The sequence below is a fragment of the Euprymna scolopes genome, chromosome 1, assembly GCF_053919585.1.
Source record: "Euprymna scolopes isolate OS-2025 chromosome 1, ASM5391958v1, whole genome shotgun sequence".
NCBI classification, from domain to species: Eukaryota; Metazoa; Mollusca; class Cephalopoda; order Sepiida; family Sepiolidae; genus Euprymna; species Euprymna scolopes.
This window is the reverse complement of record NC_136482.1, coordinates 168,622,419-168,639,689: the sequence shown is the minus strand read 5'-3', so window position 1 is coordinate 168,639,689 and position 17,271 is coordinate 168,622,419. Positions and strand designations below refer to the sequence as shown.

The window sequence follows — 17,271 nt, the reverse complement described above, 5'->3', positions numbered from 1 at the left end:
TAACTAGTGGGGTTGCTTGGTTGTGCCGAGGTGGTGAAATGGCAGGGGTATCAAAAAAAAAAAAAGTGGTAGTAGTGAGGGTGGGGGAAATAAAAACAACAGTAGGCAGTCAGGGTGGAGAGAGTTGTTAAGAAAACAGGTGGTAGTAGGAGGCAGACGTAAACCCGTAATGCAAAGGAGGAAAAGAAGATAAAAAAAAACAGAACGTCTTACCTGATGCTACCATGGCGAAACCGGAAGTCGCGAGCGTTGAAATTAAGGGTAGCCAATTGAAAGGAGACGATGACTTGCGAGAAAAGCAACCACTCTTAGTAGAAAATTACCCCGTTGTGGGTGAAGGAATTAATGTTTTGGGCCAATTTTTCAATATTTGTCGTTCGAGACATCAAGCTTAAAAACGATATTGATCTTGTCAGGATCCGTCGTGTGTGTCGAAAGTTTTTGGCAGACATACAAACACACACACATTTTGCCTTTTGTATTATAGAGTAGCGGAGGTGGCTGGCGTTGCCCAGGTGTTTGGAAATGTTTAAAAAAAAAAAGGCTGGAACCTGTACCGCGAAGGAAGAAAAAAAGATGAAAAAAAGAGTTGGTAATTAACTTTTGCCCAGTGACAAAAAAAAAAGATAGAGAGAGGTGGGATCAAACTCGAACTTTCTTGCTAACCATTACGCCATAGCGGATCGCGAAATGAATGAGTTGGTAATTAAGTTAAGAATCACGCAGGCGCAGAAATGAACGCTGCTTTCTGCCATTTTATTTATTTGTTTCCCCACGATGTTGGAGAAAACCAGCCCCCCCCCCCCAAAAAAAAGGAGGAACTCTGGCAGTGTCCAAATAAATAGCGATTGTCTGATATGAAGAGTTTCCCCCATATTGATCAAACCTAATTGACTTCAAAACATCCCGGCTCGGAAGGCCAAGCAGATGCCTTTGCTTCGATTAGTTTTGCTTTATTTATACGAGAAAAAAAAACACTGGAAACGAGGGAATTTTTTAAAACTCTATCAAAAAAAAAAAAAAGAGAGACAATGTCCGTTTGCAAATCAGAGATGTTACAATATAGGAAGAATAAGGAAACTTCTCCCGGAATGTAACCGACGCGAAAAGCCCAACAAAAAATCTTTCACAGATATACACAAATGCTCGTGTCCATTTTGCCTTTTATATAATAGATTATACTATATAATAGCGGGGGGGGTACCCGGCGATGCCCGGGTGTCTTGAGGTAAAACTCGGGGGGGGGGGGGTAAATAATAATAAAATAATGATAAAAAAACTGTGCGATGTTACCATTGGGCCACCGCGACATACAGCGTAGACGTGTTTGAATTTAAAAGTTAACTTTGCTGCTTCCATTTGACCTAATTAAGAAGGTCAAATAGAAGTCACGCAGCGTAAGCGTCTGAGTTTGTCTGGACGTTTTTCCCGGCGCAATGCCGTGAACACGTCCGTTTGAGTTTAGTTTCACTTTATTTATACTAAAAAGTCCAATCAACACGCGAGAAGCCAAAATAGCAATAATTTTGTAAAAATAGACATAAATAAATCTATACGCTACGCGCTTTCCTAATTCCTAGATATTATTATATAGGACCTATATACACAGTTTTCAGCGATAATAACGATCCCGGGACCGTGTGCGAGAAAAGCCTTTTGAAGACATACACAAAATGGTCACACACATTTTGCCTTTTATATATATAGAAGAAGATTATACTATATACTGCTACATAAATGTAATGATTTGTATTATTTAACACGACTTTGAAATAATGTTCAGAGTTTTGGTTGCATATGTCCAAATTCTTCATCAGAGTAAGGATATATATTTAATTTTTTATATATAAATTTTCACTTGCATGGACAAAAATAATTTCATATGAAAACTGAGAACCATTATTTAACAGTGCATTTTGTAAAGAACGTTTTAGGAATTCTCTTTTTAAATCTATTTTTTACCACATTACCATGTGACTGCTTCCTTGCTGGCTATAACATAGTTGTCTTTAAAATAATTTAAAGTATACACACACACAAACACACTCTTTGCCGACCTCTGAAAGTATCTTGTACTTCTATAAGGCCACCATTCGCCCATGTATGAAGTATTGTTGTCATATTTGGGCTGGTTACTAGTTTCTCGCTACTAGACAAGGTTCAAAGAGAGTCGCCAACCTAATAGGTCCTGAACTGTCATCTTTCAGCCTCTGTCCCATCGACGGAATGTTGCATCCCTCTGCCTGTTCTACAAGTATTTAAATGGTGAATTCTCCGACGAACTGCAAACACTTGTACCCACTTGGCGTAAACACTCCTGATAAACCCTGACAAGCAGCTGAATTCCACCCCTACACAGTAGAGATCCCTAGATGTAAGAGAACTTTCTACTCCTGTAGTTTACCCCCCCCCCCCAGAACTGCTAGACTTTGGAACTCCTTTCCGGCTCCCTGCTTCCCCAACTGTACTGACATGCAGAAGTTCAAGTGTAATGTGAACAGACATCTTACTGCCACCCTACATAGTGCCCGTGTAGATTATGTCCTGGATAGTAGCCCCCTACATCAAAGTAGCAATGAGCCCTGTTTGGAGTGAAAATGTAATTAAAAAAAAAATAAATAAATAAATGTTTTTATTACCTTTTGTATTTTCAAAATTAGAATCTTTTTATTTTCAGTGGGATTGGTACCTTGTCTATCTTGTATATTGTTGGCTTGGTATCGATAAAATATTTCTTACCTCATCCACCACCCGGACATATAAACAAAAAGTAAGTGTTTGCATTTTTTATATAATATAACATCATGTTCCATTTTTTTTTTTTTTGTTAGAGGAGAGTATCTGCTGTCTTTAAGTCTGATTTATTTGAATTTAATTTATTAATTTTTTTTTTTTTTTTTTTGTAAATAAACAGGTTATACATGCACACATTAATTCAATGAACAATAGAAAAACTAAAGACAATCACGAAATAGAGAACACTAGACTATCGCAATACATCATACATACATACATATATATATATATATATATATACATGCAAACACATGAACGTTTATATACAAGGAAATATATACACCCTGTTAACACTGATATCCATGACAAATAACATCTTACCTGAGAATTCTTCTTGCATGGAATATTGTTGCCACATCTGGGCTGGTGCATTTACCACTAGTCTCTCTCTCTTCGATAGATTGAAGACCATTTTTTGGAACCTAATAGGTCCCACTTTATCAACGAAGCTCCATCGCCGTAATGTTGCATCTTTGTGCCTGTTTTATAAATATTTTAATTTTGTGCTCTGACAAGCTCATTGCATTTGTGCCCCCTCGAAATACAACCCGAAGCCCTGAGGCGAAGTTTGAAAATAAAATCGGCCAGCCAGAATGAGTTAGTGAAAGATGTTTGAAAGTCGTCGAGCGTTACGATGACGAAGCATTGTTATAAGCGAAGTAAGAAAAGAAAACGATGTTTTAATTAAGCGGGGGAAGAGGGGGGTAATCAAAACATAAAAAAAAAAAACACAAAAAAATCTAACGTAAGGCAAACGAACGTTGAAAACAGAAAAACAAACACGTGAAAAATGGCTTAAATGACCTGTTTCGATATTAAAATTTAAAAAATCGGTGGATACCCGGGTGTCGCTAAGAATAAGCGAAGTAAAAAAACAAAAAAACAGGAAAAGAATGTTACATGAAAAATGGCTTAAATAATACAGGGTTCAATATTTAAATTTAAAAAGTCGAAAAAAAAAACCCATCTCACACCACGATTCGAACCCAAAACGTTTAGATAATGAACAAACGCGTTAACCAACTGCGCTAAAGCGACGGAGATGAAGTTTACCCGGTTTTTCAACTATTTAAAGTAAATCAGGTCATGACGTCATCTGACGCATGCGTAGAATCGGGCATCGTTACGAGAAACCCGTTTTTGTTGACCCTGTGGAAAATTGTCGATTTCAGGGTGAAAAAATTAACGTTTTTGGCCAATTTTTCGATATGTTTCAAGCGAAGGATGGAGCTTCGATATGATACCGAGTTTGTGAATTTTCGTCGCGTGTGTCGAAAGTTTTTAGCAGACACACAAACATACATACATACATTTTCGCTTTTATATATATAGACTAGCAGGGCTACCCGGCGTTGCTCGGGACCGTATAAACAATGAAAAAACAAAAGCAGATATTGAACATATGTTTTATTCTTAGGGGAGAGGAATCTTTCATCTCAAGTTTTAGCGTTACAAACAAACATTTGTCTTTTATATATATAGATAATGACAGGTTTTTTGGGGGCCCCCCTCGAAGATAACTGATCAGTTGACCAACTTCTAGTGGTCCGTTTGACGTGAAATTTCGATATTTGTCATCCGGGTGATGGGGCTTCGATATGATACCAAATTTGTCAAGTTTGGTTCCGTCTTTCAAAAGTTTTAGCGTTACAAACAAACATACATACATACATACACACAGACGTTTGGCTTTTATATATATAGATAACATGGTGATTCTGCTTCCTTTCATAAATTTTCATTTATTTCAAGGGAGATAATTCAAACTTGGGGGGGGGCAACAAACGAAATATTATAACAGAATAAGTTAAAAACCTAAGAATTTATTGAAATATATTAAACATCAAATAAATTAAATCTTTAAGGATTTTTGAGATTTGAGGTTTCTGAATTTTTTAGATGAAGATTGATAATTTGTATTAAATGTTGTCAGAATAACGCTCAGAACAAGAACAGTAATCCAAATAACACCAAAAACCTTGAAGTTAGATTCGGGTTGGATTTTAAATTTTGTTTTTAAATTATTTACCAATAAAATTAGGGTTAGACTTGGATTTTGGGGTTAATTTAGAGTATTTTTAGTTAAAAAAAAAAAAATCCTCTAAATGCAAGTCATTAATGTTCATTTATCAGTCAGCAATTTTTTTTTTTTTTTTTTAATTGCGTTTTCACCCCAAACAAAGCACAGTGCCACTTTGATGTAGGGGGCTACTATCTGGTGCATACTTTGTAGGGGTACTATGTAGGGAGTTGAGCAGCAAGATGTCTGTTTATATTACACTTGAATTTCTGCATGTCAGTACAGTTGTGGAAGCAGGAACCCGGAAGGGAATTCCAAAGTCTAGCAGTCTTAGAGAAGAAACTATTAAAGTAGGTTTGTTTTTTTACATTAAGGGATTTCTATTGTGTAGGGGTGGAATTTTGCAGCTTGTCAGGTTTGTCGAGGGGGGTACATGGGCTTGTAGTTCGTTGGAGCATCCACCATTAAATACTTGTAAATTGTAAATTTCATCAATAGGACAGTGGTTGAAGCCTACCTGATAGTGTGGGACCTATTACGTTGGTGAATCTTTTTTGAATCCTGTCTAAAAGTGAAAGACTAGTAGCAGATGCACCGGCCCAAATATGGCAACAATCCTCCATACATGGGTGAATGGTGGCCTTGTAGATGTACAGGGTACTCTTAAGCGTAAATAACTTTCTGGCATGATAGAGATAGCAAGTATCAGTTCTAAATGAATAATATCATATGGGTTCTTACTTAATGAAGTGTTTGTCGCTTAAGGTTAAAAGAAATCGTCTAGCATGATAGAGATAGCAAATATCAGTTCTAAAAAGATTTTCTGTGATGTCACTGATTGCCTCCCTTTTACATAACTTTTCTAAATTAAAAAATACAAATAGTGTAAATCCAGTGTAAAATCTCATTAAAATAAGTTAATTTTTTTTTCTTTATTATATCAGGATACTTTTGATCACATTTAAGCATTTCACAAAGTTTTAATGTTATTTTTTTTTTGTTTTCCTGCCATATTTCACTCAGCCATATAGTTGCAAAATGTGATTAAATATCCATAAAAAAAAAAAAATTCATGAATGACATTCAACTGTTTTTGTTTTCATATATACCTTTTCCTCTTGTTTTTAGACCCGTATATTGGATGGATGTATTTTATGTCATACCAACAATTTGTTTTTCTTATCAGGTAAGAATCAAATTTATTGTCTTCTCTGTTTTTTGTACATTGCTTCTCTTCTATATAAATAAAACAAGTGTGTGTATGTGTGTCTGTGTATAAATATTTAACTGATAAACTCTTAAACTACTGATCACATAACACTGAAATTAACAGGAAATAGTAATGAGACACCAAAGTTTTCCTGGAAAATCAGTTCTGTTACTTTTTTACTCATATCACGTTTAATGTTTATGCAAAATTTTAAAAATTCCAAGGCGTAGTTATTGAGAAAAGTGCGAACAGACGAACGGACAAGGTTGAATTTACAGGTCCACCCTCCTTTTGTCGAGGGGACCAAAAACGCGCTTAGATCAGATAACCTCGGTGGAAGATTCAATCTGGACAATATAGCAAGATGTGTATAGAACAGGAGACTGTGTTGGTTTAGTCACATTAAACAAATGGCTAAGAGTTCTTGGATAAGTAGAACGGTTGAAGGAGCAAGATTAATTGGCAGAGGAAGATTAAGAAGAAAACCGTGTTACAAGGATGAATAAAGAGGGGTAAAGATCTGGCCAATGTTTATGAATAAATTTCTAAAAGCTGTTCAATGCATGCCAGCATGGAAAATTGACATTAAACTGAATAGAATAATGGCAGTGGTCTATATTGGGATCTGTATCATAGTCAAGTAAATTTGGGTTATAAATTGATCTGAATTTCAAGTTTTAATTGAAAAGGACACAAATTGAAAATTTCTATAATTCACTGGCTAGTTAGAATCAAATATCAACATCTCATTACTACATTTTATTTGGATACATGAGATATATATATATATATATATATATATATATATATATATATATATATATATATGAAATAGTTTCCTAATTTAATCTGAAGTGATTCTTATAATATATTCAGAATAACCCAATTTTGTCATGTTTTTTTATTTATTTATTTTTTTTTTATATATGAAAAATTTTTTACCATTTATAATTTCTCTCTTATTTCAGTGTCACGTTAGCGTCATACCAATTTACTCATGTATGTCAAAACGAACAATGAAGGAGTTCTCCAAATCCATTTTTGCTTCTATCTTTTTGTGTGTGATTGCATACACGGGTATGGCCACTTTTGGCTATTTGACCTTTGGTGCCTTGATCAACAATGATATTCTTCTGTCTTATGAACCGGATGACTATATTATTGTTGCAGTCTTACTACTCATTATAAAAACTTATACAACATATCCACTTTTGCACTTTTGTGGCAGGTGAGTCTTTCTCTCTCTCTCTCTCTCTCTCTCTCTCTCCCCTCCTTCCCACCCTCTCCCCTCCTTCCCACCCTCTCTCTCTCTCTCTCTCTCTCTCTCTCTCTCTCAGATGAGGAATCCTTTTAACCCCAATCAATTGCCCATCGTTTTCTCGTTGACGGAAACAACTGCAGTTAACATATTTTTGGAATAAAATAATTAGGAGTAAAAAAAAAAATGACTATTTTGCTACTTAATATTGATTAATAATATTTAATAAGATAATAATTCATAATATTTAATAAGATAATAATTCATAATATTTAATGAGATAATAATTCATAATATTTAATGAGATAATAATTCATAATATTTAATGAGATAATAATTCATAATATTTAATGAGATAATAATTCATAATATTTAATGAGATAATAATTCATAATATTTAATGAGATAATAATTCATAATATTTAATGAGATAATAATTCATAATATTTAATGAGATAATAATTCATAATATTTAATGAGATAATAATTCATAATATTTAATGAGATAATAATTCATAATATTTAATGAGATAATAATTCATAATATTTAATGAGATAATAATTCATAATATTTAATAAGATAATAATTCATAATATTTAATAAGATAATAATTATCTCTCTGTTTCTAATAATGACTTAAAATGAAAGAATAGAATTACTTCTCCAAAATAAAATAATTTTTTAAAATAATTTGATTAGTAACTTTTATATTTTTTTTTGTTCTAAAACTAAATGTAGTTTGTTAAAAAAAAAATGCTCAAGTTCAACCTGTAAAATTTTTTAAATGATTTTTTTTAAAACTTTTTTATAAATTTAACATTAGATCAATAATTTGTCACTATTTCGGGAACAGTTCTATAGATTTTTTGGTGCTTCTATATCATAACAACAAAAATATTGAATTTCAATTATAACAAATAGTACCTACTTAATTATCATGTTGTAAATAGTAACATATCCAAAAATTACAGAAAACGATAAGGTAGAAAAATAATTATTAATGAAAATTTGTTTATCTGGAAATTCAATATTTTTTTCCATTGTTATAATATAGAAGTACCAATTTTTCTGATAAGGAGTTTTAATTTTTTTTTTTTTTTTTTTTTTTTTTTTTACCCCAAACAAGGCACATTGCTACTTTAGTGTAAGGGGCTGCTATCAGGGACATAAGCTACTGGGATACTATGTAGGGAGTTGGGCAGCAAGATGTCGGTTCACGTTACACTTGAACTTCTGCATACAGTTAGGGAAGCAGGAGGGACCCGGAATGGAATTCCAGAGTCTAGCGGTTCTGGGAAAGAAACTACTGGAGTAGAAAGCTCTCTTACATCTAGGGATCTCTACTGTGTAGGGGTGGGATTTAGCTGCTTGTCGGGTTTGTCAAGGGTATTTACATCATGGAGGCACAAGTGCTTGCAGTTTGTCAGAGCATTCACCATTAAAATACTTGTAGAACAGGTAGAGGGATGCAACATTTTGTCGGTGGGACAGAAGCTGAAGCTTAGATGACAGTTCAGGACCTATCAAGTTGGAGACTCTCTTTTGAACCTTGTCTAGGAGCGAGAGAATAGTAGCAGATGCACCAGCTCAAAATATGGCAACAATACTTCATATATGGGCGAATGGTGGCCTTATAGAGGTACAGGATACTTTTGGGCGTTAGTAGCTTTCTAGCACGGTAGAGAGAGCCTACCTTCCTCGCAGCAGTCCTGGCAATGCTCTCAATGTAATTTTTCCAACTCGTGTTTCCAGTGAACGTTAGGCCGAGGAGTTTAAAAAAAGTACTTTCAGATAATGAATCTTTGGCCATTGCTATTGGTGGTAGAGAAGGTTTTTTGTAATTATTGAAGGAAACAAGCTTAGTCATGGCAGCATTGAATGTGACGATCCATTTTTGTCCCCATTCCACTACAGATTGGAGGTCATCCTCTAGTGTTTCTGCCATTTCCTTAGATATGTGTTTATTTGTTTTCCCCTCCTGCCTGCTATAGAGTGTAGTGTCATCAGCAAATATACCCATTTCAGAAATAATTTTATCAGGGAGGTCATATTTATGAATATCAAGAATAATAAAGGTCCAAGGATAGACCCTTGAGGTACTCCCACATTTATATCTACCCAGTCATGGCTGATGGAATGAGAACATACTACCTCCATGGATTAAATAAATGGTTCCATTCAAGTAGAAGGATTCCCGAGTTTGGTAGAAGGATTCCAGAGTTCAACAATAACACTCAAGATGAGAACAGTAGTCTGAGGAATCCAAATAATACGAATAACCAATCCTCATCTAAAAGATTCAGAAACGTAAAACTCTTTCTTGTGATGAAAAAAAAAAAAAATAGAACAAAAGAAAGAAATAAACATACTTGTAGTTGTTTACTCACCTCCATAATCACCACCACCACGGGCTGTTGTTGTTACCTGTCATTGAGGGTTGTCAGTTTGTATGTGGCTTGGCCTTTTAATAATTCTTGTACTTGAATTATTTTCAAAACAAGCGGAATGGGGGATTTCTGTGTGATGATTTACGGTGCAAGTCTATAAATGGTCCACTAGTAATATTTTTTATTATAAAAAGCTGAAAAAAATCTTTATAATGTACGTACTTGTCACTGCATGAAAATGTCATATTCCAAAAATCACGTAAATCGATCAAGTAGTTTTTTTTTTATTTAAGAAAATCAAATATTATGAGAGATTTTATCGAAGAAAAACTTCCCACCATCTTGTTTTTGAATGATACAATGCTAGCGACACCTGTTGGGAATATAAGACCAGAAAAGGGGCAGACAATCGACTTTCCACACTATAGAAAAAAAAACTTGGAAAATTTAGACATTTATAAGTTTTTGAGGATGTTGAAAACGAAAATAACGTTTTAAATTCCAGCAAACGTATGGGTGCTCATTTTACGTAAAATTCCTCATATCTTGGAAACTTCGATAAAATCTCTCATAATATTTGATTTTTTTTAAATAAAAAAAAAAAATTACTTGATTGATTTACGTGGTTTTTGGAATATGACATTTTCATGCAGTGACAAGTACATACATTATAAAGATTTTTTCAGATTTTTATAGTAAAAAAGATTACTTGTGGACCATTTATAGACTTGCACCTGATTTACTATCATCATAGACCCCATTTTTTTTTTTTTTTTTTTTTTTTTTTTTACTAATGCATGCGTTGATTTTTTAATGTTAAGAAAATCATTCAATCTACCCACCCCAAGATTGATCCAAGGCTATGCGAAAAAGAGTGCCTCTTTCAACCTTGTGCCACAAATGTATAAATACTTTATTTTGCCTGAAACATGCTTTAGCTTGTGAAAGTCTGAATAAAATGCTTTCTATGCATGTGTTTCTGTTGATTTTGTCATTTTGTGTAATGTTAACAAACCTATTTGTTTATAAATACCAAACTATCTTTTTTTTGTTTCCCCTCTCCCAAGGGCTGGACTTGATAGTCTGTGGTGCCATTTTTGGAACCTCTCTGTGCAAGATTCTCAGGTTAAAGAAGCCCAACGTCGAGTTACCATGACAATTCTTTGGTTCCTGTCAACTTTGATATTGGCCCTTTTCATTCCAAACATTGGAATCGTTATTTCTTTCCTCGGTTGTCTTGCTGCAGGCTTCATATTTATATTTCCAGGTGAGTATAAAATTTAATGCGTGTTTAAACTTAATTCTTTTTTACTTTTAAATTATCAAATATTGTGAAAAGGAACTGTGCTTTTTCTTTTTTTTTTCTCCCCTGATGAAGAGATATATTCTCGAAAATTTAGGAAAAATCACTCGCCTACCATCTTGTACGACACATTATGTTGATAAATTAATACACTATAATTAAAAATTATTGAAATTCCTTCAATATTGTCATTCTTTTACTACATAGATTCATGTCCACAGTATTCTCCCTATAAACTGCATTGTCATAGCCCTCAAACACAGCTTCTTTCACACTATGTACAATGCTTCAAGAAAACTACAAAATCCTCCATATTACAATGACAATTCTTTGGTTCCTATCAACTTTGATATTGATACTTTTCATTCCAAACATTGGAATCGTTATTCCTTTCCTTGGTTACCTGTCTGTAGGCTTCGTATTTATATTCCCAGGTGAGTATAATACATCTTTAAACTTAATTCTTTTATTATTTGGATTCTTCGGACTACTATTCTCGTCTTAAGATAATGGATACTCAAGATGAGAACAGTAGTCTGAAGAATCCAAATGAGACAAATAATCAATCTTCTGACTAACTTAACTGCATAACTGGTTCCACCATTATATCTTAAGTTGTGTCAGTTTGAATTTATCCGTTACACATTTGCATTGTTCTGTCTTCTATAAACTTCAACGTCTTCTTAAATAATCAATCATCATCTCAAAAATTCAGAAACATTCTTTTACTTTTAAACTAGCCTGGGTGGCCGGCATTGCCCGGGTGTTTGGAGGTATGTGTTGACCAAAAATAAAAAAAAGTGGTACTAGGCAGGTAGGCTCGAACCCGTACCATGAAGGAGGAAAAGAATGTGAAAAAGAAAACGTGGTGTCTTTGCTGTTGCACCCATTGCCAAACTGGAAGTGTTGAAGGTTCAAATTAAGGCTAGTCAATCAAAAAGATCGAAAATATCAGCGAAAAAAGCGACCCCTCCCTATAGAAAACTTCCCAGTTGAGGATGAAGAAATTAATGTTTTTTGCCAATTTTTTTATATTTGTCGTCTGAAGAGTCGAGCTTCAAAACGATACCAATTTTGTGAAAATTCATCATGTCTGTTGAAAGTTTTGGGAAAACATACGTACATTTAAACAGACAGGTGAGATTTATATTATAAATTATGAAATATTATTTATGTCAAGAATTTCCAAATATAACACGTCATCGAAAAATGATTCCAGTGTAGAATAATAAATATTTGATTACAAAATATAATTAAGAAATATTAAACAAACCAAAGTGACATTCAAGAAAAGTTATTTTTAGTTGTTTGTATTATTTGGATTAATCAGACATCTTGAGTGTTATTTGCACAACGTTTCAGTCAGAATAACCTTCAACCTTCTTCAGATGTATAAATCACCATGTTTGGTAAAGATAAAGGTGGTTACCAAACATAGCGATTTATACACCTGAAGAAGGTTGGAGGTTATTCTGACTGAAATGTTATGCAAATAGTCTGATTACTCCAAATAATACAAACAACCAAAAATAACTTTTCTTGAAGTCCAGTCATCCCTCGTCTAAAAAATTTGGAACTGTCATTATTTTGGGTTACTTAGCAGATAATAAACATTTCTGCATAGTTAATAAGGAGTACTAATGGTACTCATTCTTCTGGAACATCTTTTAATACTCAGGTTAACACAATAGTGAAAACTATAATGAACACACCCATTCATATTAAAAAAGCTAGCAGGACCTGTTTCTCAGTATTGCCCGAGGCTATGTAAAAGAATGTTTTGTAAGAAAAATCTTATTTGATATTCTTCTTGAATTGCAAGTACCTGTGTACCAGCAAAGCCCACTGGAAATATGGCACAAAGCCAGAACAGATTTGGTAAGAGAATCCCCTCCCTCTTCCATTAAAAAAATAAACTATGATTATCTGGAGTATCATTATATGTGAGCCTGGTAATATAATGACTGTGGATAAAAAAACTTTTAACAAAGATGTTATGAAATAATTGAAAGTGGAAAGAAATGAAGATACTTATTACAAGTATGCAAATTTAAGCAAATTTTGTTCGGAGTCCGAGGTGTCAATATAAAAGCGTGGATGTTTAAAAAAAATTCTTTTTTTTCATTTTTGAATGATGTTTCATTCATGTGAGTTTATTGTCAGTTGGAAGAGAAAAAAAAGAAAATAAAAGGACTACGACTGCTATTACTGCTGCTGTTTAGGTGAAAAAGTGAACATTTTGTTGTGGAAGAAAGACAGACAAAATAGTCCGACTCAGGCATGTGTTCTCAACTTAAAAGAATTTACGTGACTGAAATAGGAATTAATTTTGTAAAATATTGTTTGGTCACAAAAACCTGTAGGCAATCTTTTATGTTCATTTCATTATCAAGTTCGAACTCCAGTCTCTTCTATGATTTTTGTTGACAGATATTTTAATTTCTGAAGGAAAAAATTGAATAACTGCCAACTAAAAAAAATATTTTGAATAAAATCCAAAGCAATGGAACTGTTGCGGTTAACCCATTGGTTCCAGGTGAGTATTGTCTCAAGATAGCGGTTCCAACCCTACCCAAAGCCGGCCAGAAGATTAGTTGGCCAAAACGTGATGAGACAACAACTATGGAAGGCAGTAATTACTGAGGATACAGTTAAGAGACTCGGCATTCCTATCTCGTCATGGTTAACAACCTGACGAAAGCCAGAGGAATACTTGGCCAAAACGTTGTGAAACAACAACAATAAAGATGAGGATAACAGTCCACAAATAAAAAAAATAAAAATATACAAATTACTCATCTCAAAGGATTCCAATAATGTCAATATTTGTCTCTTAAAGATTTCCTTTTCCGCTCATTTATTTAATAAAGGTTGTTTGCTATTATTAGATTGAGCTAGTCTTCAAGAAAGATGGAGAAAAAAAATAGTTTATTTGAATCATCTATAAGTGTAAGACTTTGTCGGGCCGGGATCCTTTTGTAATCAACTTTTTCATCATCGTATCAGGCGGATTGCTTGGACCAAATTGACTCTTTCCCTCCACAGGTCTCTATCTTCCATGGCCTTAAGAAGATCTTCAAGTTGTAAGCCAGTGTCTTCTATCAATAATTTTGTGTACATCTTGACAGGTCCTGCTATTTTAATGGTTCCGTGTTTAAGATCCCACAGTACCACATCTCTGAAGATCTCTACCTCATCTTTTCTTCTTTAGCAATGTACGGCATTCTTGTTTCTTTTAATATTGAGATCTTGGGCAATCGACCACACTGACGGTTAATGATTGTGTGTATTTTCCAGTTTAAGTCTGATACTGCCTGGAACATCCTAGGTTAAGTTTGATCTAACTTGCTTTCAAGTTATTTTTACCGAGAGTCTATGCTGGTGAGCCATAAAGCAGCACCATCTCCACTACAGTTCTAAAAAGTTTTTCTTGATCTGTTTCGAGAGGGCAGATTTCCATGTAACTATTAGCCAATTTTTTATATTTGAATAATTAGATTAAATTTTATACAAGAATACATGTCTTTCTTTTTTTTTTTCTTTTCAGGTATATGCATTTTCCAGATTGGTATTAGAGAGATAGAATCCACTTGGAAAAGTCAGGTTTCCATTTTATTGGGAATAATTTATTTGTCAATGGGTGCGTTTATCTCTGGCGTCACATTTTGTCAGTCAATTTTGAAAGATGTAAAAGGAATTCCTACAGAATTACCTAGTGGATGCAAAAACTTTACTACTACAACCATTTAAAATAGATTAAATTTGAATATTTAAAAATGGCTAATAAAAGCAAATGAATTTTCAGTAAATTTGTCTCTTAAAGATTTTCTTTTCCACTTACATTCATTTAATGAATGTTGGCCAAAAGAAAATTTTTAGGAGACATTTTACTCAGAATGATTCTCTCATATTAATTATTTGTGAGAATATATTGTGAAAGATATTTATTTTTCTTAGAAATTTGCTAAATTTTTACAATTGGAGATATTGGCTCAATGACATCAACTAACTCAAAACTAACAAAACAAGATGGCTGCCAAAGACAAAGGGAGATAATTCTTCCTGACTTTATGATTTAAATAACAATATATATACATTTCTGTAAAAAAAAAAAAATAAATAATAAATGAAATCAGCCAAGCCAAATTTAGAGTTTCTACCGAGAACCTGGCATTTTCGATTGTCATCTTGAATTTAGGATTAGCGTTAGTGTTAACATTTTTTTCTCACCATCATCAAATTAATTCCAGATTTTAATAAGTTTTAAAATTTGTTCTCTGCGTATCCCAGTAACCAGGATTTGTACAAACAGCCCTCAATAAAATGGGTAGAATTATCTTCCTCTATACCTTTGGAAACCATCTTGTTTTGAGTTCACTAAACTGTTATAGAGCTAAAATATTTTCACAAGTATTGAACAACAACGATTATACAACATCATATAAATGTGTATACATAGAAAAAAGACAAAGAATTTCTCCAATTTAGTTACCAATGAAATATTATTTCTGTGTCCATCTGAAGTTGGTGATTATAAATGAATGCAAATTTCACGCAAATATCAGTGGTAGTTTATCTCATTGACCTTAATAAGAGGATGGCTCAAGGTGTTCTAGTAATACCTCATGATATCAGCAGGCTAAAAAAAATTTTTAATTAAAAATAAAAAATTAATAAAAACCATGCAATAAAAAGATGAAAACTTGGGTTAACTCTCTCCTACATAAATATTATAAATAATTAATGAATTATAACTCCGTGGACCAAGAATTAACCAATTTCATCTGTCTTTATGGCTGGAATCAAAGTGTTATATTTGTTCTATCTTCCCCCAAAGAAGGGACTGGTAGAATTTTTATTTTTATTCTAGTCTAGTCTCTTGTTTTGGAGGAGCTGGATTTCTCCATGTATCAAACCAACTCTATGCAATATGCAGCCCTTCTGGGAGCATGGTAAGTAGGGGGAAAAAACGAATGACTCTAATTTTAGATATTTCTGTCTTGTCTGGGGATTTCATCCCTTGTTGAGACAAAAACTATATTTTTTTTAAGGTCAACAGTAATTGAATCAGGTGGAAATTAAAAAAAAAAAAAACTTGAAAAATTTTTTATGGGAATTTCAGATATTTGTAATTTTTACATTTTAGTGCATTTCCTCAGTCATTTTTCTGCATCCCATGTCATGTAACTTGGTGTAAACTTTGATGTTACTATGGGTAACTTTGATGGCGCAGAGTTATGCGTAACAGTAGGAATTTTGATAATTAATAAACTTTCTCCAATAGTCAACAAAGACAACTTCATGCAAAATTTTGTGAAAAACTAATGGATTCATTTTGACAGGACAACGAGCAGTGACAAAGACGTGGGTCTGTTTAAATTAACATCAAGGACTTCAAAAAAATATATTTTTCTTTTTTTTCTTTCGTTCACTCCATATATCGTCACTTGGACATAATAGGCTACTATTTATGATCATGTTTAGGGGAGATGAGCAAGATGTTGGTTTACATTACATTTAAACTTCTGCATATTAGTATAGTCAGGGAAGCAGGTAGCAGGAAGGGAACTCCAAGGTCTAGATATCCAAGGGAAGAAACTATTAGAGAAGAAGGCTTTCCGGCATTTAGGGATGTGATTTTGTTGCTAAGTGGGTTTGTCAGGTATATGTATGGGGGCACAAGTGCAATGAGTTCATCAAAGCACATTCTATAAAAATAAAAATGAACAGTTGCAAAAACATTTCTTTGTTCCAATTAACATCAAGATCTACAAAATAATATTTTGGTTATTGCTATTTTCACATTTTAGCTGTTATACTCATCGGCTTTAAAAGAAACGACCTACTCTATTTATATTAATGACTATATGCATAAAATATGGTTTATAGTGTTCTTCAAATAGTAATAAGAACATAAGTCGGTTTCAATGACATCACGGATTCTCGAAATCTTTTTAAAGGGTGAACAGTATTGAATCGGGTTAACAACCATTAATTGCAACTTTTGATGAGAAATTTAGATATGTTAAATTTTGCACATTTTTTAAGGCATGTCTTAAAAAGTATACCCATCTTAGTCATTTTTCTGCATTCCATGACATAACTTTGATGTGTTAAAAAAAAGTTCAAAATGAACTGCCTTTAATGTACAAATGTATATTTTTGCATGCGTGGAAAAGCACTTTAAGTCAACTTACGTCTGCCAAGTTCTAATTTTTTTTTTTTTCGATACATTAGCATCTATTTTTACTGGTTAAAGACAAAATCGAATTTGTTCCACAAGTCCCAATCCACTA

General features: G+C 33.3%; 1 protein-coding gene across 1 annotated transcript in view; it reads left to right on the top strand.

Moving 5' to 3' along the window:
- LOC145277054 (sodium-coupled neutral amino acid transporter 7-like) overlaps positions 1-16,069 on the top strand; it is a 56,629-nt gene extending 40,560 nt beyond the window's left edge. Inside the window, exons 5-9 of the mRNA XM_080128714.1 lie at positions 2,678-2,770; positions 5,945-6,002; positions 6,995-7,254; positions 10,740-10,939; positions 14,523-16,069. Of these exons, the coding sequence (XP_079984840.1) occupies positions 2,678-2,770; positions 5,945-6,002; positions 6,995-7,254; positions 10,740-10,939; positions 14,523-14,725 (814 nt within the window). The 3' untranslated portion in view covers positions 14,726-16,069. The remainder of the gene's footprint in view (positions 1-2,677; positions 2,771-5,944; positions 6,003-6,994; positions 7,255-10,739; positions 10,940-14,522) is intronic.
- The last annotated feature ends 1,202 nt before the right edge of the window (positions 16,070-17,271 follow it).